A 24,097-nucleotide genomic window follows, 5' to 3' on the forward strand; every position below is an offset into this window, starting at 1 on the left:
GGAGCGTGTAGTGAGAGGGTAGTCCTGTGCCAGAGTGGGGGGGCTGGGGGGCTGAGGTGTTGGCCTGCAGCACGATGCTGTGCGACTCAGTGGGTAGCAGCACGACAGTCTCTGTCGCCGGCACTACGTCGTGATGTTCAGCCTCAACGCTCGGCGGAGGGCTGCTTGCTGATGTTGCGGCAGTCTTGATGTCGTCTTTCACGGGTGCGTCCGTGACAACCGTGACATCGCTGGTCTCTGACAGAGGTTGTCGCGAGCTGCTGGGAGAAGGAAAGGACATGGTAACACCAGCAGATGACGCCGCGGCAGATGGTGATGGTGTTATCGATGTTACTGTTGTCAAAGCTGGTGACATCACGCTTTCCTCGGGAGATAACTCTGCTGAACGCGTGACCCTTGCTTTTGACACCAGGCTGTTGTCTCCCAAAGCGTTAGAGCAGGTGAAGACAAAGTGTTTGTATGGTCACGAGGACCTAAGATGGCTGAATGTAGCGCCTCACTTTCACTAGAGACAAAGTAGGGTGGTGTCGGTGTCTCACCCTCCCACCCTGGGGAGTGGTCCATCCCACTGACGTCATTGAGAGCGTTCGTGCTGGTGGTGGTGGTGGTGGTGGTAGTAGTGATGTCACGAGGAAGTGCAGGATGCTGTGAGACCCTGGTGAGAACAGGATCTGTGGTGTCAGACGTAGTGCTGGATGTTGCTGATGCTGCAATAGTCGGTAGTGTGGATGGTGTGGATGGTGTGGACAATGTTTTGACATGACTGGCTGGTACAGGCACAATAGCGGAATGGGGGCCGGGAGACGGGCTTGTCACTAGGTTCTCGTGGCCGAAGACACGCTGTGCAGCTGACAGGAGGGCGTGGTCACCAACGGTGGAGCAGTGTGAGTAGACCAAGGGCTTCTAGCAAACATCAAATGGCTGGGAACAGGGGTCATGGGCTCAGTTGGAACATCTGCTGCGGAAACAGGTGAGTGGAGCTGTGTCTAATCACAGAAGTGGGTATCTGGCGTGAGGTGGACACACCTGGCTGAGAAGAGGACGCTGTGGCCCGGTCCCGAGGATGGTAAGTCGGCAGCAGGTCCCGGATGGAGCTAATACTGGGCCTGTCGGGAGGTTCGCTATCGTGGCGTCTAGCCACCAGATCGTCGTCAGGTTGATGGAGGAAGACAGGTCGTGCACCTCCGTGTCCCAGGCCCTGCGAGCTTACCGGACCTTTTAACGTCGGAAATAATATTTCCATCCTGGGACCGCCTGTCCTCACTGGAGTCAGTAGAAGAAAGTCCTCCACGAGCGTTAATGGTAGATGATCCCAGGACAGTCTCAGGCGATCTGTGGTCAATCTCGTGTACTTTATGACCATCATAAGAAGAATGTAAGCGCTCTTCTTCCAACCTCAAGTCCAAGCTGTGCCATGATGGCCACACGCCATCTTCGCTACAGCACCAGCCTCCCTGTTCCTCCTGTCCTCCTGCTGCGTCGGGCGGTTTGGGTCGCCACCCCGCCTCGTTGCCTGGAGCCGAGTCTCACCACCGGACGACGACATTGGCAGGTGAAGGTCTGGTGCAGGCGGCAACACCGTCCGATGGTGCAGTGGCGCCGACTGCACGGCCAGCAGAAGAGAGCACAGCACAGGGGCTACACACAGTAGAGATGCTACACACACTACAGAGACTGCATCTACACAACGGACTACACACCATACACACTACATACAGCACAGAGGCTACACATACAGCAATGTGCTACACACACTATAGGAGATAAAAAAGGCAATAAACACACAGACGAAGGCTAGACACAACACACAGCAATGAGTATGAACAACATACGGGATAAAGTGGTTTAACACACGACACATTGGCTACACATTCAGTACTGGAGCTATGCACACAATACAGTGGCTATACCCTACACACTGACTGTACACACTACACGAGCTATAGACTACACACTGTACACACCACACAAGCTATACACTACACACTGTACACACCACACGAAGCTATACACTACACACTGTACACACCACACGAGCTATACACTACACACTGTACACACCACACGAGCTATGACACTAACTAAACACCATACACTGGCTATACACACTCATACACTACACACTGTACACACCACACAAGCTATACACAATACAAGCCTATACACTACACACTGTACACACCACACGAGCTATACAGCTGTACACACCACACGAGCTGACACGAGCTTACACAGTACAGCACACAATACAGAGCCTATACACTACACACTGACTGTACACACCACACGAGCTGTACATATCACACATGCTTACACAGCACAAAGACTTCGTAGAGACACAGGGAATACAGAAGAGAGATAATACATAGTCATGTGTATACTTTACAGAAGCTACATAGCGGCTACACAGCACACACTCTACACACAGCAGTCACGTGTACAGCAGTAACAGTACTTGAATATTTATATTATATATTCAATATTACCAGGCTCGAAGCGCTTTGCATACATGCACACCGAACACACACACACACACAGACACACAAACACACAAACACACACACACACACACACACACACACACACGCCCGAGACACTGAGGTAATTGGAGAAAACTTCCAACGAGTGGTGCAAACATCCAGTGAGAAGAATGTCGGAGCCGAGATACGAACCCTCAACACCCGATACTCATGGTGGTGGTGGCGCTACCAACCACGTACGTGTGTACACGTCACAGGGGCTACACAGCACTCAACGTCTACACACAACACGCGGGCACTCGCGCACACACACACATGCAGTGACCAGACGACACCCGTTTTGACCTCGCCCGCTAATATCGGCGGACGCCCAATGTCAAGTCCATCACGGTTGTCTTTAAAATCTCTTTTTCGGGTTTTTGATGACGACACCATCGGTGTCCCACTTTCGCACCCGAAACGTCTGGTCACCTTACACATGCACGTGCTGAGTAAGACTACATACCAATCATTGCGGGCTCCATGAAGTACAAAACTCATCACACTTTCAATGTGGAACACTTGTTCCTTGGCTGGATGGCAGTGGTTGCGTGTGTCACACGGTGGTCTTGTGTTGCTCGGGTGGACTGTGGGTCTTGTCGTGTGCCGGTCATTTCACTGATGTGGCTGCCGTCTGTCCTGTGTGCTTGGTGCCAGTGGCACAAGGCCAACACCACGTGACCTCAAGAAGCTGTGAGCCGTTACAGAATGAAACTTGCAATATTTGTTCTCATGGAATGTGTACAACGCAACACAGTGTAGTGATGCCTCCAACACGTCTCACACAGCAACCTGTTTAATGTGTCAAAGTGTGCCACAGATCACATCTTATGTAGCATGTCACTGTGACGTGTCGCATGACGTATTACAAGAGTTGTCACAGTCTCGTGTCACAGGACCATGTTGTCTGACTGGCGTGACTTGTCACAGGGGCTGGCTGTACCGCCGGTCACGTGTGATCTGTCAGAAAAACAAGACATCAATGATTTTCTTCAAAGGACAATTCTATGCGCAGAAGGTCAGAGGTCAAGTCCTACTGCAAGTCTCTGACAGCACCAAGGCACTGCCAGTACAAGTCGTCATTGTTATTATTGCCGCTGTTCTCAGTAGTTTATCGACATGTGATGGTCACTTTGCCAGTCAACACTCGTCATCGTCATGGTTACCACTGCTGACAACACCTTTGTCCACGATGTCAAGTTATGACATTAGAGGTCACACAAGTCGCTGAAGAAACTGCTGCTGACATGATGCTGTCCTGCCACTTGGCCTGCCTGCCCCAGCATTCATTAGCACCAACCTCACTGCCAGTGCCTGAGTTCAGCAGCAGGCAGGCTGTCATCACTAGCAAGATGGTTGTTATCACCAACTGCTATCACTGTCAGTAGGTTCCACGCTATTTTCAGCGGTGAGGTAAGAAACCTCGTGTAAAATACCGAATGTCAAGTTTTCTCGGATCTATAATCTACAACATTCATGTTAGCAAATAAGTTCTATCTTGCCAACTATTACAATTAACAGACAATTAACCCGGGGTGGAGACCCTCATTTTACCTGACTGAAATATGCTCAAAGCCTAGGAAAACTTGATGTAAGACAATGGCTCCTGTTACATGTTTGCAGTTCAGAAAGTCTGAGGGTTGTTTTGCGACAAAATGTGCATATTTATTTACTAAAATTCCTAATTTAAAAAGTAATACAGGGCATGTGCATTCAATGGACTGTCATTTCTCAGTCCTTCTGCTGTTTTAACTGCGGCTTGGACTGCAGAACTACAAGGTTGTATCACACAAACCTGTGGCCACTCTCACCATAACATTGTCATGCTGAATTACAATAGTCATTAGTTTGGCCCACAGTTTGGACCACAGTTTGGCCCACAGTTTGGCTTCTAATTTGTTCAGCCCTTTGTGCTCTCTCTTGACTGTGGTCGCCCTACTAAAGCCCTGCTAACCCATCAATTCAATGGGTATCCAAGCTGTGATGTCGCCATGCTGTCAGGCATCTCCTGCTGGTGGACAGTTGACCGGTGACTGGCAGGAGCAGTGTTCCAACCCGCCACCTTTGGCGACAGAAGATAGTTTTCATGGTAGGGAATACACTCGTCACTAAAACCGCTTTTGCTGTAAAATTTCTGTAGTAGGTGTGAGACATTAATTCCTATAAACTCTGGTCCTAAGTACCAGGCGTTAGACACATTCATGTGACACATCCAGCGTCTCCCCCTCACGTGTTCAGTGTCGTGTCACACAAAGAAGTAAATAAGCAATGTATAGTCCCCGCCCCACTGGATAGGATAGAGAACTGTCAGCAGCTTCCACAATATAATGGCCGTGACTGGAGTCGCAGCTAAGCATCCATCCCCTTGTTGATAACTAGCAGCAGGCGGAAATGCTCTGAGTGTCTAGCACAAACCTCGCGAGTCAAGTGAGCAAACAGGTTTACTCAACAGGCTCCAAGTCACTGAGTGCTGTTCAGCTCAGCTCTCCGCCAAATGACAATGCTCAGTGACGTCAATGGTGCAACTACAGCGCCCCCTACCGCTGGCCTGCAGCTTACTTCCGTTTGACCTGCAGTCTAGCGGAAATCTCGCTCAAGCGCTTCGTGGCGCCTGAACTACAGCCCTCCCCCATCCGACTCGTGAAAACCAGCTGCTTTGGCCGTGAGTGTCTTGGACCTTGTAAGCAGGTATCTGCACAGCTGCACAGAGCACGTCACAGCTATGAGTACGTCACAGCTGTATTGAGTACATCACAGCTCTACTGACTACATCACAACTGTACTGAGTAAATCACACCTTTATTGGGTACATCACAGCTCTACTTACATCACATGAGACTGGCGAGCATTACTAGTACCAAAACTAATATAGGTTGTGATCACTGCCACAAAAGCAGCAGACGAAAGCAAGCCGTGGTTAAACCCTCGTCATCATTGCCTTTTACCCACCATCACCACCAACAACACATCAACATCGTCGTGTTGTTACCGCCCTGTCGCTTGTAGGAGGCAGCGGGCAGAACGGCCAGCAGTGGTTCAGACGACAACCAGCATCCTCGTCTGCCCCCCTCCTGCCATCCTCCGTTTGGTGGTTTATCGACCTTCGCCACCAAAGCCTTGCGGACTCCGTTGCTGTAGTAGCGCCACAACGGCACTGCAGATGGCGCCACACTGGCTTCAGTGACCTCCAGTGCCACAGGCTGACACAGTCACGGAGGCGAGGTCACGGCACTTGTCTTCACACTGTAGCACTACGTGATGCACGAGTCTCTAACCTTCTCTGTATCATGGCACCACGTGATGGGCAACCCACGCATTGTCACGTGCTCAAAAATCCACCCGCATGTAAGCAGTAGGTACCTTACACATGCTTGTGTCACGCAGGTCAGTGGGTAGGTGTACAGTCCTGTGACTGCTGCTACACAAAAGGCAAAAGTCTCCCTGCCCCCGACCTTGTGTACATGCACGCTGTTGCTTACAGACAACACTTATCCTCACGAGAAAGCCTTCTTGCAAGAGTGGTACACGTCTCCCTCCCTCTTGTCAGGCTGACATCCTATCTCTTGCCCAGAGCCACGTCACCCGTCCACTTGCGGAGGAATACGCTTGGCCCCACACATATAAAACCTGTTATATACTGTGCACGCCTCTGTGTGGAGAAGTATGGCCGAATATTTGAAGAGGCACCTGCAGACCAATTAGCTTAAGACTGGTCGTGTAGTCAATCAACATTTTATTGTTACCTATGTAAGTAAATAAGTAGGCGATGTGCAGCTGTGCACAGTCACTTCCAGCAGTCGCCAACCGCCAAGTGACTAAACAGCTTTTCTGTTCACGTTATGAATGATGGATGCTCCACCCTGGAAAATAGCCGAGACTTTGGTTGAGGGTGTGATGACATCACCTTAAACACTCAAGCTACGATCTCTCCATCTACACTGAGTGTAACACTTTCTACATCCACACTGAGAGTGTAACACTTTCCACATCTACAGTGAGTGTAACACTTTCTACATCCACACTGAGTGCAACACTTTCTACATCCACACTGAGAGTGTAACACTTTCCACATCTACACTGAGAGTGTAACACTTTCCACATCTACACTGAGAGTGTAACACTTTCTACATCTACACTGAGTGTGTAACTTTCTACATCCACACTGAGAGTGTAACACTTTCTACATCTACACATTGAGTGTAACAATCTCTACATCCACACTGAAAGTGTAACAATATGGGGTAAAAGACGGGCAGTAGTCAGCACTGCAACTGAGTGCAGGTACAACCCTGCATTGTGTGCGGGATGAACAGGTAGACGTAAGATTGTTGCGACAGGTATACAGGTAAGATGTATAGTGTAGGCGGAGTACAGATAGAGGGCTGTGATGTAGGTGGTGTGCAGGTAAAGCACTGTTATAGCCACACTCTAGCCTTGACCTTTTGACTGCCCTGATTGCACTAGCAACTCAGTGTCGTGTGAACATCGGTGGAGTTGCTCACCTGACACGTAAAGGTAAATGGTTTCTAGCTTCCGGTGAGAAACACCAGCTTAGTGACACCTGCCTCGAATGACAGGCACGTGCGAAACCTCGTCATCCTATTACAACGGACTGGGCGCCGTCATCCCTTCACCACGAGTATGTTGGCTGCCCCTCGTCTGCTCGTGACGTAGCACTAGCTAACGTCGATCAACAGTACGTCATCTGTGACACGACATGCCCATGCTCGTGACGTAGCACTAGCTAACGTCGATCAATAGTACGTCATCCGTTACTCATGCGCATGCAGATGACGTTGCGTGACGTCGCTTGTCTAGTGTCAAGACCTCACCCAATACTTTCATGAGTTCTCCGCCTCGTCACCAGCACCGTTTGATTTTGTTCCAGAGAATTCCTGAGGCTGATTAGTGGAAGTAGGCTAACGTAACGCTCTAGAGAGAAATGCTTTTGATGCGTTACATGTAAACGTGATAATGTGATCACTGCTTTCACCAGACAATGTATGATCTTCACCAATTTCACCCGTAAGTATCAGAACAAACTTAACAAAGCTGCTTACCTGCCAGAGGTCGAGAGTGCAGGTGAAGAAAAAGAAATCACACAATGGCGATGCACACATCCGTGAGGCGAACATCGCATGTCATCACACCGCATGAATGTTGATCACATCAATGACCTCGATGACCCCACATCTCCCCTGTTATCACTCGCTTGTCGGCCGCGTGTTGCCCACCTACCTTACCCGCCAACAACAGCATAAGCTCGCCCCGCAGCATGACAGGGAGGCTGGCACAAGCTACAAGTAAGCACAGGAAGGGGTGGCGGCTGTGTGGTGTGTAATTAAAGCCCGCTGGCCAGCTAATTGCCAGATAAGTGGGCAGCTTCATGTTCGCCGCACGCTTGGTACAGCTGGGGCGCCCTCCTACAGCTCCATGGCTTAGTGCCACTTCTCGTCCCTCAATGCTGTATTTTTTACAAAATGGTCCTTCCACTAATTCATGTTATTAACTATAAGCACCCCTGGGCTTATGTAACATAGTATATAAAGACATACATCACAAAATAATAATCTCATGTATACAACAAATGGTGACAACAAGGCAAAAGATAAAGATGAACACATGCTGGTCACTTCACCCAGCACCATACATGTTAGTGAGCTATTTTCACATTTCACATCGTTGTCACAAATCTCCGTTGCATCCTATCACACATATCAAGAGATTCAAAAACCCAGATTTCACTTCCCTACAACAAAATAGGTTTTATACAACTATCAGAGAAATTATTTGAGTGTCTGGGGGCAAGTGACGTTTTCTACATGTGTTTATCAGTGAAAACAGGTTTGTTTGTTTGCTAGTCCACATTGTAATTTGATAGCTTTATTAATTTATTAATGTAATTACACACTGTTCCTAGGTACTTATACTCCCATACCACTTCGACTGAGGAAAAGTCGTTGAGGTTGGAATAACGCAGCATATCACTTCGTGGAAGGCAGAAGACCTGTATGTCAATGACTCAGCAACATTGAAGCCTGTCCTCCCATCAGACCTCCCACTGTCCACATTGCCAAGTCTACCAGCACACGCCTGCCCGACATCCTGCAGTGTGACGTGCACTGGCACTGAAATGCATGACAAGCAGGTTGAACCTATCATCTACCAGTCATCGTCAAAATCTATCCCGACTGTCAGTAGTCAAGATGTTCGCCTAAATTTTACGCAAAAGATCAGCTCCTCTCCCCATGTGTTCGCGTGCGTGCACACACACACACATTTTCTTTCTTTTCCCCACCACTACGATGAGGGTGTCAGGAAAACTATCACCTAAATAAAAACAGTCAATACTTTTGTACAGGTGTACATTTTGTTGCCATCCGACAAATTACTTTCCCTCAGCACTCTTCCTTCACTCACTGGACTGTCGAACCTTGTGGAGGTCGGCTTTCGGCCTGCAGGTCTTTGCATGGCTATGGATCTCACTGCACAAGACGCTGTAACAAGGATGTGGATATATAATGTTCCACCGCTCCACACTTAGGGACATGAAGTCTCATGTTTGTCATGGTGTCACCAGTTAGCTGACGCCTGTGTGTCGGTTTGCTTGCAGTCCCCTGTCAGCTCCCTAGGGGAGATGCAATCTACAAATTCAATTATTATTATGAAGTGCCTTCCACTTTGTAACCTGAACTTTAAAAAGTGGTCTCCCAGCCGTTTACATCACTTAAGATGCAAAGTCAAGACACAGAGATCTAATGCAAACGTTAACTCTGAATAAGAAAAAAAAACAGCACCTACATGGAAGCAAATCACAGACGAAGACAAATTTAGGAGAGAACATCCAAGGAAGACCATTGACATCGAGGACATGTGAGAGGCATAAATGGGCAAATTCATTTTCACCTTACTGGCTGATTTACTGAACAACATGCAAACTAGTACCTGACTACCACATTAACTACTAACACGTACCTCACTGAAAAATGAGAAGTGAAGACACGAATAAAAGATGCCAGAAAAGTCTTTTAGGTAGAGTATACATTTGCTTTCAAAACTTCTCAACCCAAAAAGAAAGGTTAAAGTTTCCATACAGCTTTATTGCATTAACTCAAAAATGGAACAAGTTCATGTCAATGCAGCACTAAACTTGTGCATGCATATGAGATGTGTACATAACAAATACTACAACAGTTAACAAGCTTAATTACAAACAACAAACTGGCATTAGACACCAATAACATACTTAACTTACTTTAAGGGTAACAACGACTTGATAACATCTGAACCTGCTGCCACTATCTTCTTCTCAGTAACTTGGAGATGTTACAGTATGTTATTCATGTAGCACAAACAAAATGGAGATAGCTACATCCTCTATGCCTTTACCTTTCTGACGTCAACTGGGACTGAGGCAAAGTTTTACATGATCTCTGACTATTCAAGTCTAAAAAACGTCTTCGTGAGCCTGCATGTGACATGCCGGAGCAGCCATAACATTTATGTAACACAACTTTCTTAAACTGTCATTCAGTCACAAATACAGTACATATCAAACATGACCTCTCCAACTTCTTCTCATCATCACTTAAGTGCAACATCAGTTCATGTGACCCACCTGGTCATGACCTGAATGTCCAGCCTGACCACCAAAGGCCTGTGCCAACATTCCTGCATGAGGCTGAGGCTGAGGGGGGTAGAAGAGCCCCGCTGTAGGATCATGACAGAAGAATGTGTGGCATGAGGCGATGTGGAAGATACCAGGCTGCTGGCAGCACCCATAGGTCCAACAGTGTACATGGGATTGAAGCCTGGTGCCACCTGGTGATGAAGTCCTGCACCCTGTCCTTGAGCAGTAGAATACATCCCAAAACCACCAGCTGGGCCCACCATGGATGAGCTACATGTAGGTGTAGAAAAGCTGCCTGCATTAGAGTTACTACCAACCCTACTCCTGGAGTACTGCTGCCCAAACTGTTTGTTTTGTGCAAAGGATGAGTTTTCATTGGCAAGCCAACCATGACCAAGTCCGCCTTCTCGATTTCCAGCATCACCAAGATCAGGCACAACAGAACTGTTAGTGGTAAATGTTGCTGTAAGAGACTGACCATCAGAGGAATGTGCTGAGTCCTTGTCCTTGCCCTCCCCCTTGTCATCAAGCGCCATCTTTTGGCCAAACTCTATGGACAAGCTCTTGCTTTGCTGTCTGTCACCTGATATTTCCAACTCTTGATGTTGCTGCTGAGGGTCTAGCTGAGGAATGAGATTTTTTCACAACTGTCTTTGTCACAACAGCTGATGGAGATGCATTTTTGGGTGTTACGGTAGGGTAGCGCTCCCACAGCTTGACAAGTGCTTCTCCCACACCTGGTTCTAGTTCCTGAAATAATCAAGTCATATATCCCTGATCTTCAGTCCAAGAGAAGAACTCTAGAAATGGTCTGAACAGTATTTCCACACAGGTGTAGACAGGACAGTACCCAAGCATCTGCATATGCACTTAATACCAACATTCAAACTAAAGAATAAGGATGACAAAGGTTTCAAAAGAAATCAGTGATTTAAGAGAAAATCATGTTATGTATCCTTGTGTGATTTGTTCTTTGAATGTGCATTGACAACTGTAAGATAGTGGCTGAACTTGTTCAAACAATGCAGGGCTCTGTTGGTAATATCTGACGTTAACATCTACTCCTGTCTTCAAAGATCACTTTGTATTTGGGCCTGGATCAAATTGACTTTTTGTGTTGGGACCATATCATTATTCCAGGTTTAATTAGATTCAGGTCGGTGGTAGAAAGGACTGGAGCAATCTGGTCTGGGTCACAATGACAAAAGACCCAATGAACAAGCAGCCTTTTTAAAAGGAACGTCATTTATGTTACATGATTTCTGCAGAAAATCATAATATAAACAGCTCTAAGCAGTCTATTTTTAAATGCATGATGAGGATGTGTACTTCAGCAACTGATCTCAATGCTGCAATTGTGGCTTTGATTTAAAAATCTGAACAGTCAACACTGTAACAACGTGAACAGTTAACACTTTAAGATGGAGATCATCGAAAAATTAATCGGAATCTGAAAAATCCGTAAACAAGCCACATCGCTGTTTAAAAGGATACTCAAGGCTTGTGATAAGGCTGTGGCAATGGTCAAACGTTTCAAACTATATTTAGTACAATGACAGAGCACGAGAGCAACACAGGAGAAAAAAACGATTCGTTCCTCACTTAATTACCACTTATTAGCACTATTTCGGTTGCCAATGTTTATAAAAATCGAAAAAATCCAGTGAAATCGACCCTTGTGTCCTTCCGCCGAGAAACTACGATAGCTTCCCGAGATGGTCAAGCAGATGTCTGGTTGTGACGTCAGTCAGTGACGTACAGGAAGTGTCTGGGGTCATTGCGAAGATTTGACGTTGTCATCGGTGGTGTCTCGTGAGTTTATTTAGGTTTTAAAGTGAATGTTTTCAAAGCACAGTTTTAAAAATTATAGAAAACAGTCTGTTTCACTTGGTAAGCAGTCTTGGTCATATGTCATAAGGTCCTGTGATGAAGAACGAGACTTCGTCTAGGTAAACGAAAGAGTCCTCTGTAATTTCTCTTCTTAAACACAACATGCTACAAAACCTTCAACTTTTTCCATATGAACAGATGCGAAAATAGATGAGATTCAAGTAGATCATGCTCTTTATGCAATTCTAAGATGTTTTATTTTGCCTTTACAATCCCTTTAAGCCTCATGGTTTAAAGCTAGGAAAAAAAATAGTGGCTAATAGTCCAAAATTTACAACGTGCTTTCCAGTCTGGACTTGAATCCCATCTCTTTGAGAAATATCTAATGAATTTAATCTATGCTGACTACTCTTTCTCCACTAACTTCTATTTCTGCACTCCTTCCTGTTCCGGGCAATGTTAACTGTGCATGTGAGTGTATGTTCTTCCTGATTGTGATGTCTGTCACTATGACACAGCCTACAGCCCCGTCTCTTGTAAAGTGCATTGAGCTCACCTCTTTGTGGGGAAATGTTCTATATAAATCTTTATTATTACAATAAATTATATAATATTATGATAACATATCACAATCACCTGCCCATCCCTGCTGACCTGGACTTTACGGTTCTCATTCCAGGTGTTGTACAGGTGATGTGTTGACATAAAGGGAATATTGGCTCTGAAAAAAGATAATAAATGTTCTCTGGTAGCTCATATCTTAGAACAAGTATGATAAGACGAATTTCAGTGTAATCTTCATGGATACCTCTCTTAGAGCTTGTCCAGTAACACCATCTAATCTGGTCAAACTCCTACTTGTCAATTAAAACAATCCAGCTTAACACACCAGGGTCATGTTCCTTTGGCTTAGGCCTTTCTGGATGCATATTTGTTATCATTTCCCAAACGTAAAAAAATAAATAACCATGTAAGGTACAACTATAGTTTTTCTTCTTACATAGATAAATATTAGTGGAATTAAAACTATGTTAACTTCAAGTTAAATTAAAATTATGTTTGCTTCAGGCTTGTTTACTTTGCAACTAGATATCCAGGAATGTAAGTAAATGGGATTTAAAAAAAAGGGGGTTGTCAAGAATAGGTTACCACACCAACCTGGGTCCTATCACAACAAATCCTGCCAGTAATCCAGTTTATTATGTAAAAATGAACGATGGATCATCCATAAGTAATCTAAACATACAGGTAAGTGTTGCATATGCATAAGGTTTGAGTGCTTTTTGTGCTGAGGATCGACATGAAACTTCTGATCTCTGACTTGCCATTTTCAAAAGGCAGTGACTATGTCTAGAAAAGTATAAATTACCACCAGGAAACAACCAACTAAGCAATGTCAAGAAAGGCAGCTGCAGAAAAATGATTCCTTAAGTTATGTCCACAGTTACATCATTTAGTCTACTTACAGACAAGAAAAACAGAAAGAATACCCTTAGTAAGACTGCCTTGCACAGTCATCTTAGCACTCATGCGTGCTTTCATAATGACTCCTATAATTAAGACCCCACCCAAGTTTAACACTGTGCAAACTCACAGACCACAGAGTGTGACAAGTCATGGAGTTTACACAGACCACACATCCAGGAAGCAGCTCTTAAAGGAAAAATAAATCATACACAGAACTTAAAGACTATTTCTTTTGATTAATTTTACCCTTTTGACTAACTTTATGTAGACCTCATTTATCAACGGAAACTGGAGACCTATTGTACTCTTTTCAAAGTGCATTTGACGGGATTTACAGAATTATATATAATAATCAGAATAATCAGTAATTATATCTTGAATATTTTATTTGTAAGAATGTACATACATAAATAAATTCATGGTACCCTTTCATTGTGGTCTATAAGCTAACCAGGATAGAATTACCTTTGTGGTAGTCTACTACCAAATAAAATGCAATTATCTCACTTTCTACAGTCAATGACACCTAAAACGCAATAAAAACCAGAGAAATCCAATTTACAGTTAAAACACAATACATTTTTATAACCCAGAAATCCATACATTTCACCTCTCTTTCTGCTGCTTATAAAATCCAAGCTTTTCACCTTTCTTTGTAAAGGTAGATAAATTCTTATCATCTTTAAACAGGTAAATAATATAGAAGTCTATTAAGCATGAGCTGACTCCATGAAGCCTACCTCTTGATCCATTCAACAGCAAATGTACCAGTAAGACCTGGGGAAGCAAAGTCTGGAGACTTGTGACGTCCAATTTCTGTCAACATTTTGGCATACCCCTGGAAGTGGCCACTGCCTTGAATGGAGAAGATAAGGTATACAGTCTTCCCATCCTGAAAGACAATTTATTCTGTACATTAAAGTTTAGGTACTCAGTTTTGCTGTATTGAAAAAAAGCCCCGGTTAAGTTAAAGTATAAATTCTGAGGTAATGACAACTAGAACAAACATAAAGTCACTGAAAAGACATACTATTACGGAGATCCTAGTCTATAGTAACAGTCTAATAGACAGCCTATTCTAGATAAACAGGCTGTATGTTCCCACTTTCTTCATTCATACTCCTCCCCTGTAGCCCATGATTGTGTATACATGCAAGTAAATTCAACCGGCAAGTTATGCAGTATGCCAGTATTACGAGTTTTAGGAATAACGCATCTTTAACTTATTTAAAACATTTCATGGAATACGTGTTATGCCAAAAAATGAGTGAATGAAGTTAACATTTAAATGCAAATGGCATTGCAGATAGCCCTTTGATGGTTGATATCACTAATGACATAGGAGGGGGACAAGATGAGCTTGAACATGATACACTGTTGTTTCTACTATTGAACATTATAATGATTTACATTTATATTCTTAAGATCAGATTACGACCCTGGTGGTGTATACCCTATTAAGGATTAATGGACAAGTTAACTATATATTCTACGAACTGTCGAAACTTGGGTGACCTGAGAAAAAGAGATGATATTCTCCATTTCCTCAGAAAAAAAAAAAAAATACAGCATCTACTGTATCCAAGAAACTCACTTTACCAAAAACAGAATACAATAAGCCAAATGGGGATGCGATGTCTACTTTAACTATTATAGTTCAAATGCAAAGGGATCAGAAATTTTATTTAATAACAATTTTGAATATAAATACAGAGATCTTTACAATGATCCAGCTGGGAACTTTATGATTTTGAAAGTGTGTTAGGGTTAGGGTTTTGATTTTGTGTGTATTGAACACTCTGATTCCCTACTAGTTAACCTTCATGGTCCAGATAGTGACAGTCCAGCATTTTACAGAGAACTAAAAGAAAAACTGCATAATCGAGAGAAAGGTTATATAATCATAATTGGTGATTGGAACCTGGTGTTAACCATCTCTTGATTATTGTAATTGTAAAAGAATAAACAATTCAAATTAAAGAAAAGTAATGGCAAATATTATAGAAGAACTTGATCTAGCTGATATTTAGAGAGAGAGGCATCCTAAGGCTAAAGGTTTTACCTGGCAGAAAAGATATCCACTACAACAGACTAGGCTAACTTTTTTTCTAATAGCAGAAACATTAGCAGGGGAGGTCACCTCAGCAAGGATAGAACCATCTTAGAGATCTGATCATTTCCCTATTATGATATCTTCAGCTAGGAAAAGGTCATGGAAATTATATGACATTTTGGAAATTAAATAAATGCCTCCTTAAAGATGAAGAGTATATACAGTTAGCCAAGCAAACAAAAGAATATGCAGCTTTGCCATACTGCCAATAAACACTCGACTCACTTACTCCCTCTGAGCTTCACCTCCAGATAAGTGATTTTTTTTTTTTTTTTTTTTGAAATGCTACTTTTACAAATTAGAAGATTTTACTATGTACATGGACTTATGTAGGATAAATCATGTGACTATAGATAAGGCAACTTGTTATATTTTAATTTTATGTATTTCTTTTAGTTTTGGCATTTCTGCAGCTTTCTTTCTTCACTGACAATATACTGTGTACAGGTTAGAATCATAAAGGCAAAAAGAAAGAAATGGATAGTCAGCCCTATGCATCATGAAGCCTACCCGAAATGCACGATTCATTTTGGCTTGGTTTGCAGGGGACGTAGCCCAGATTCCCTTGCTCTGAGAAATATCTAAATTGCGTTGATTATTGCATTTCATGACAAAGTAGCGACAGGGGGCACTGCTGACAACACCAGGGTCAATACTGCTGTCAATGCTGCCACTGCTGCTGCTACCACCACCACTGCGTGCTGGCGATGCAGACTGCGGGGATGGGGATGGACAAGGTGTGGAAGAAGGACTTTGTGGAGTGATGTCATCAGCATCATCTAGTAGAGTGTTTCCTGTGTATGAATGCAGAATCAAGAATCGCACCGTAAAATGTATGTGGACTGGCTGTTAAATAAAACTGTTGGAATCATATTCATCATTTATTGTTATAAAAAAATCAACTTTTTCTGAGATTACTGCAGATATTTATTGAGACTTGTTTAAAATAATGGAGCTAAGTACAGTACAAGTAGTTATCCTCCCCAAATCTAAGGAAATAAACCCCATCTGTTCATGAGAAGCATCAACAGGCACAGAAAGAAGTTAAAATAATCATGTCATGATCATATATCTGCATGCTTATGTCATCAAGACTACCACCAATAGATGCATATGGTAATTAGGCATAGATATGGATAGTCACTTGAAAGTCTAATGATAGTCATGCATTCTCTGACATAACAGCATTATAACAACAATAAAAACATGCCAGCAAACTCTTCACAGAAGTATCATTCTATGATGCATACTTTATCAAATCAGGTAACTGAAAACAGTAAGATGGAAAGGATATAATAATCTTCGTACTGCATATCTGAAAAGGTCGCCGAGGTGGTGTTGCTGGGATACGACGAGGACCATAGCGAGATGAAGTCCTCTCTGTGTTATCCTCTGTGTAATCTGTATAAGCACTGCTGGCCCCTGACATGATTGATTCTGCTGCTTCACATACAAACACACACATGCACATGCATGCGCACGCACACACACGCACATGCACAAGAGAAATGCACAGAAGTCACAAAGACCTATGAGAGAGTGAGTTAAAGACTACAGATGCACTTGTGCATGAGCGTGTGAGTGTGTGTGTGCATGCATATTTGCATACATTGATGGGCGCAAGGGGGAAGCAAAGGTGTATGATTCCTCTGAAACACGCAAACTTCCCAATCAAGATCGCTATGAAGAAGGAGAAGTCAACAACAGAGACTTGAGCTTGGAACATGGGTACAATTATTTTGCGAAGGCCTCAGACAGTGGGATATCTAGAAACTTATGTTAATTAGATATATCTGCATAAAACTTGATGTCACTATAACAGACCCATCAGTGACTTACACATGGGTCGTGGTCTTTGTCCAATACCAGCTGGTTGCTGCAGCCCTACAGTTTGCTCCTCATTGGTCAGGACATTGACGACTGCTCGCACTACCTCCTGTTCAAGCATAGGTTTAAGATTATACTTTAATGGATATGCCAACTCTCCTACAAACTAGCTTTTGTACTACTGCATCCAGTTTGCAATTCCCTACCAATGGACTTATTTAACCAGACAGAAGGAACTTTCAAAAAGTACTTCAAAGCTCATCTTTTGCATCTATACTTAATAGACTGATTCCCCTACATCTGTATGCATATGTGTGCGAGTGTGTGTTTGCTGTGTGGTGAGTAGCTTCTTGCTAGGACCTGGTGGCAATTGATGATGATGATTCATAAGATTGAATCTCACAAGTGGACATAATCAGTTGCCCTCCTACTCAATCTTACAACCTCTGTCTCCCATAACTGCATTTACTGGCCATCTATTTCTGTTCCCATAATCAGTGATTTATGTACCTACCAAAATTATTTTCACATTTGTGTCTCAAAGATATTTAACTACCATTATATGTGTACTAGTTTTCATCCATGTAAATTCAAACTGTTTTATATTTATTGTGAAAAAATTAATCTGTGATCAAATGCTACATTACTGTGTGACATTAGAAATGCTTTTATAATGTTCTTTTTGTAAAGATATCAATGTAACCCTAATTCACCCCTTCACATCTGTTACTGGAAGCGTTTAACTTAATAAAAGATTATTAAAGATTAATGTTTTTTTATTATAAAGTAGTGACAAAGCTAAGTGATTAGTTATTTGATAATCCATTGTTTCATGAAAAAAGGCAAAAAAAAAGAGAAAAAGAAAAATGTGTGTTTCCTTGTTAACAAACTCAACTATTGTTTAAAATAATTATTTCATACATGCACAAACATTTTTGTACACATTATATCTACATACCTCATCACTTTGTGAGGATGGTTTGGATGGAGCCCGCATCCTACGAAGGAAGAGAGCATGCCACTTCTGACGTAGCTGAATCCCATATATGCTGCCTGTACATATTCTCCATCAAGTTCAGACAGTAAACCATCATATACAACATTTCATACAAACAATATTAGCAAACTTGCACACAGCTATGTAGTCAGCAGAAACTTGCTCTGTGCAGTAAAATTACTCATCAACATAAAATCTAAGCTTTCTCACAAAAGGAAAACTGACCAAACATATTTTCCAATTTATAAAGGACAAACACATGCACGGATAAAGTTATCCACTTAATTCCTTTATCTTTCCCCACTTTCATTCTCTTTGTCTCTTACACACTCACATGTACAAACATGTAACCTACACCTATGCATGCATATGTGTGTGTCCACCTGCATGCATGCTCTTCAGCAAATTTGCTGCTTTGCCTACCTCAGCATCCACACTGAAGGTCAGCCAGCTGTCTAGTTGCAACTGAGACTTTCGTTGTCCAGTCTTGTCTTCATCTTCACTATCACTCTCCTCACCTCGGCCATCAACCAATTCATCCCCTGCACCAGCATAGATTTGTACTTGAGTCAGAGTACGTCTCAGTACAAAGAAGCAATAATACAAATCACAAGAAAAATTCACACAAAGCATATTTATACACAGAACTCATTAAACCAATCAGAAAACACACATGCACATAGAATGGAAACTAGTGAAATTCCCAAACTGACCATCTTGAATGTTCTCTCCTTCCTTCATAGCATCAGGTGGAAGTTTGGAGGGGCCAGCAAAAATGACCACTGTAATGGGTGAGAGGAGAGTGCAGCACTTAACCAGTGCCAGGCGCTCTGTACGTGTGATTTCCTCATAGATCAGCCAGTCACAAGGAAGGCTGTGGAGAGCCTGCTTGTGACAGGAGCTGCTAATACTGGCGGCAGAGGGCATCACGCTCAGTACTGAGCTCTGATGAAAACGTACATTGGACTCGTGTCTGAAGTTTTAAAAAAAAGCATAGAAACAGCAGGATTATGACATACATACCAATTTCACGCTAAATGGGCCTGATCTCTAGAAATCAAACACATTCTTGACATATAAGTAGGACCTTGACCTTTATAGTTTACTCTGGATTATGTATTTTTTTTTTTTTTTTTTTTTTTTTAAGGCCCTTCGCCCCTCCTGGCGCATAGGCCATCGACTACAGTCTTAACTGTTGTCGATGTTTCGGTAGCAAGGATTTGTTTTACGGGGTGGGGGTGCTAGCCCCACGCCCAACCCTCCTCCTTTTTCAGCCGGGCTTGGGACCGTCCTTAGCGGAGGGCAGCCAGCCCTGTAAACAGATGCCACGTGCAGAGAAAGAACAGCATGCCCGAGACGAGAAATGAACTCAGGGCAGCCAACCTTCACTGTATTGGTGACAGGCGCTAACAGCGCTAACCGTTGCGCCACCGTGCTGCTTGGATTATGTACTGAAAGTTCACAAATTCTTGACAGATAAGTAGGACCTTTATAATTTACTATAGACTGTGTACTGAAAATTCACAAATTTGAATCATTTGAAAATAAAGAGCCTTGTGGAGCTCTCTTCCCAGCATATATCTCCTCCTTACTAGAGAGTAACACTGATCTCAACAGCTTTGATTCTTTACATTTTCTTTTTAGGTACTGATTGCCAGGATTATATTCACCATTATTACAGAGTAAGTCTAACCTAAACAGTGTTTTTTTTCTTGACACTTCTTTTTCATCTACTGTTTGGCAGGACTACATTAACTAAGCATTAACTAAGGTAAAAGGAGCCAGCTGGGAAATGAGGCGTTGAACTTAAGAGCAGAGTTATATGAGGGTGGTGCCTATCTCCTCTACCTTGCCTTTTCTTCCCCACCCTCACAGGCTAAGGTACCCATTCAACTGGATCAACTGAATGAAGCATGCTATGTCACATGGGTACTGAACTGGCTAGTATGCATATCTCTAACCTGAAATGCCAGTGCTCTAGTCTGTTGGCTCTTTCCTTTCCTATAGGTAAAGCACATGAAAATCTTACCATTGTGTTAAAGTACTTACTGTGTGATCAAGGAATTTTTCTTGCGGTCAACATAGAGTAGATTAGGGTACATGCCAGCACACAGTGCTGCCTTGACCACAGCCCAGTTCTCAGAGTTAGTGTTGAGATCTCTAATATCTCCTCCCCCTCGTGCACGCACAAACCCACTGGCTCGTAGCTGTCCCAGTAACTGTGCCCTAAACACAACAACAGGCAAACCCTCTGTCCTTCATTATATAGCATGATGACAGCTCTCTTGCAGCTTACACAGCAGAGAGGTACACACCTTCACATGGCAAGTCAGGGACTATGATGATCCATAAATAATGCTTACTCCTACAAAGACAAGAACACATATGCTGCCTTTCATGGAGCGTAAGACAGCTATTTTAAGGAAACTGAGTACTGTTACACACCACATCAAACACTAATCTCAATGACACTATGAGCCGCTATCTTGGTGAAGCTATAAGAACAGTCACACACCACACCTCATAATTATCTCGAAGAAACTATAAGAGCAGTCACACATCACACCTATAAGCTATCTCAATGAAACTATGAATTATCACACATCAAAGAACTCAACTACCCCAGCAGATGAAATATATTTTAGCATACAGGACCCAAATAAGTAAACTACCTTAACCTTCAGCAAAGAGACTGGCAGCCTCAGCCTCACCTCATGCCAACCACCATCTCCATGCAGGCTGCAGACAGGAAGTTCTTCTCACAAAAAGATCGTTCCCAACCTTCTGTTCTGGCTTTCTGCCACATCTGTCAAATATATCAAGGCAAACTGTGTAAATGTCTGTAATACATCAAGCCAAACTACTAAATGTGAAATAAAGCAAGTCAAATCAAATTCTTAGAACCCCAAACCCTTCTGGATATCTTGATATAAAATCATCCAATTATATACAACTAAGATCATATATATTGAAATGATAAATTTTACAGCTTTGTCACACCATTAGTCAAATTAAAAATATGTAAAACAAAAATGAAATAGATTCTTTTTATGGCATAGGTCATAAGTCATAGGTCATTTAGGAGGTAGCAGGGATGAAAGGGTATTATTTGCCAAAACTATTTTTCAGAGCAGTTTACAGCTGCCTAAAGCCATTCAAGCTTAATGAGATATGAATGGTTATCATGGCCCATTACCTGGAATGCCCTAAGCAAGGCCATGTGGTCGCTGAAGGTCCCTGCGGCAAACTTGTGCCGTGCCATGCTGGCTGCTCTTTTGTGAGAGGCACAGTGGGAAGCATGACTGTTGGACAAGGAACATCATAAATAACAATCAGTAGCATGCAGATGTTCAAGATCTTATCAACATCATTATGTACAAGTATTCTACGGCAAGATACTTACAGGGGTCTTTATGAGCCAGTATGCAGACAATAGTCAAGATGGGGTCAAGACACTTTAGCACAACTGCGTGTAAAACCATCTTCCCTAGCCGTGGTTCCACTGGTAAATCAGTTAGGTGGTGACCTAACTCTGTCAGTTCCTCCCATTCATCTAATGCATCCATTTGCTGAAAGAGTGTATACACACACATATATAAACACACTCACCCAGAGACACATATATCCTTGTCAAAATAAGCATCTTCACACAACTAAATAGCTAACAACAAGCCATAAAATAAGCTGCCAGACAGCTTGTGTGTCATTCCAATCAAAAGAAACTAAATGTACATAATGAAAATCTAAAAAGGAAGAGAAAATAGAAATACAGCATGAAGATATACAAGTCAAAACTGAGGTACCCATTTATAATGATGATTAGACAATTTGTACAAAGCAAGCTTAAATATTACTCTGACCTTCAGCATTGTAACTGCATTGCGAATGATAAGGAATGGTGGAGCCTGAGGACAGCGACCCAGAAACTCTGCAACGCTGACAGTGGCTGGTGATAGTAGCTTGGTGTGTAGGCACAGCTCCTGCAAACACATTGTCGTATATACAACCAGTGCATTAACATCATCAGTTCCTTAGCCCTAATCAGCTGTAAAAGCACCAGATAACATTAACACCAATTCTTGCCATCTTTCTCAGTTCTCTGTCATTCTCTGGAATGTGCCAAATTAAAAGCCAGTCCAATGCTGGAAATTGTCTTCCCAGTTTTTTTTCTTTTTTCTGTCTCTTCTTCTACCTGCCTGTACTGTTCTCTGCAGCTTCATCTTTCCTTCTTTGAAAGTCCCATTGATTTTGAGATATGCCCATACTGATTCACTTCCATGTGGACAGGTCTTTAAATGGCCCAATTCTTTGCATAGTTTTTGTACTTTTTCATTAGTAATGTGGTATTTGCAGAAGATATTACGAATCCTCCTGAAGCATCTCATCTCCATTGGCTGTATTATTTTTGTGCAAGCCTGCTGTCAGGTTCCAAATCTTACATGTTTACAGTCAAAAGGAAATGACCAGGAAGTGCATTATCATTAAATAGAAAAAGGTATGCACCTAAATGTATACCTTAGACATTTAAACCACCTTTTACCAAAATTAGCTCTGGCTCCACATTTTTAATAAAATGTGTTGTGACAGCTGTTACTTTTGGTACATTTTTGCCCAAATTTCTTCCCAAATCATACTTGCATAGAGCTGATTCAATACGCTTATCTAATTACACAACACTTATTTTACAGCTGTTACTTGCAGTACCTTTCTGTCCACATGACTTTCCACACCATACTTGTATAAAACTGATTCAATACATTTATCTAATAGCCGTCACTTGGGCTTATGCTCACATGTAATGGCAGTCGCAGAATCTCTGGCTGCTGGTATTCCATGAGATGGGCATACCTTGCACGGCTGAACAGGTGATAGCATTTACCTGCCCGGCATCTTCCTGCCCTGAAAATCAATTAAGACTGCAAATAACACACATATGCTAAGGCAAAGTAATCTTTCCCAATTCCACCAGTAACAATATTTCCTTGTATATTACGTGTGACCATAGGGCTCATCAAAAGTTGATCAACATCTTTTATGCTTTGATTTGAGGCTGTTAATCCAACTAAATCCCTATGTAAATAAGGACAGTTAGGAACAACTGTTCAGGTCTTAATCTGTCTAAATGTCTGTCTCATCCAGAGCTGTAAGGAACAGATTCCACTTGCTGCTCATCAGGTTATCTTCCTCTCAGTATTCAGCTCATACATGTTATCTTCCTCTTGGCATTCACCTTAAGACATACTTTCCCTCTCAGCACTCAGCTCTTTTTCAGACCTCTTTAATTAGAAGACAGCCTCCAATTCTTCCACTCAAGTCAAGGCATTTAATCAGTCCTAGACCAAACAAGTTCAGTCGACCTTCGCCAGGCATCTTGAGGATCTTGACTTTGCAGATGACATCGGCCTGCTGTCCCACAACCAGCAACATGCACAGACAAAGCTCACTCGGCTCTCAGAAGAAGCAGCGATGGCTGACCTGACCATCAACATCAAGAAGACGGAGGTAATGCGGGTCAACAACAAGCAAGAAGCCCCACTCCAACTACATGGGGAGTGTATTACATTTCACCTACCTGGCAGCATAGTCAGCATAAATGGAGGTACAGAGGATGATGTAAGAAGCCAATTAAATAAAGCCAGGCTTGCATTCCACACCCTGCTACCTATTTAGAACTTCAAGGCTTATCTCTACACACCAAAATCTGCATCTTCAAC

General features: G+C 42.8%; 1 protein-coding gene and 1 long non-coding RNA gene across 2 annotated transcripts in view; both read right to left on the minus strand.

The window, feature by feature from the left end:
• Nucleotides 1-22: 22 nt before the first annotated feature.
• Nucleotides 23-8,262, minus strand: LOC112554657. Its single transcript, XR_003097281.1, has 3 exons — nucleotides 7,580-8,262; nucleotides 2,986-3,479; nucleotides 23-1,638 (listed from the first exon to the last, which is right to left on the minus strand). It is a non-coding gene; the product is annotated as an uncharacterized LOC112554657 (long non-coding RNA).
• Nucleotides 8,263-9,598: 1,336 nt separating this feature from the next.
• LOC112553988 (probable ATP-dependent RNA helicase YTHDC2) overlaps nucleotides 9,599-24,097 on the minus strand; it is a 35,404-nt gene continuing 20,905 nt past the window's right edge. Inside the window, 16 exon segments of the mRNA XM_025221534.1 lie at nucleotides 9,599-10,899; nucleotides 12,616-12,700; nucleotides 14,187-14,338; nucleotides 16,070-16,353; nucleotides 16,868-17,002; nucleotides 17,399-17,495; nucleotides 18,345-18,439; nucleotides 18,803-18,925; nucleotides 19,097-19,356; nucleotides 20,433-20,609; nucleotides 21,095-21,189; nucleotides 21,580-21,671; nucleotides 21,674-21,685; nucleotides 21,787-21,952; nucleotides 22,244-22,363; nucleotides 23,177-23,282. Coding sequence (XP_025077319.1) covers nucleotides 10,729-10,899; nucleotides 12,616-12,700; nucleotides 14,187-14,338; nucleotides 16,070-16,353; nucleotides 16,868-17,002; nucleotides 17,399-17,495; nucleotides 18,345-18,439; nucleotides 18,803-18,925; nucleotides 19,097-19,356; nucleotides 20,433-20,609; nucleotides 21,095-21,189; nucleotides 21,580-21,671; nucleotides 21,674-21,685; nucleotides 21,787-21,952; nucleotides 22,244-22,363; nucleotides 23,177-23,282 — 2,170 coding nt within the window. The 3' untranslated portion in view covers nucleotides 9,599-10,728.

The sequence above is a fragment of the Pomacea canaliculata genome, linkage group LG13, assembly GCF_003073045.1.
Source record: "Pomacea canaliculata isolate SZHN2017 linkage group LG13, ASM307304v1, whole genome shotgun sequence".
Lineage (NCBI taxonomy): Eukaryota > Metazoa > Mollusca > Gastropoda > Architaenioglossa > Ampullariidae > Pomacea > Pomacea canaliculata.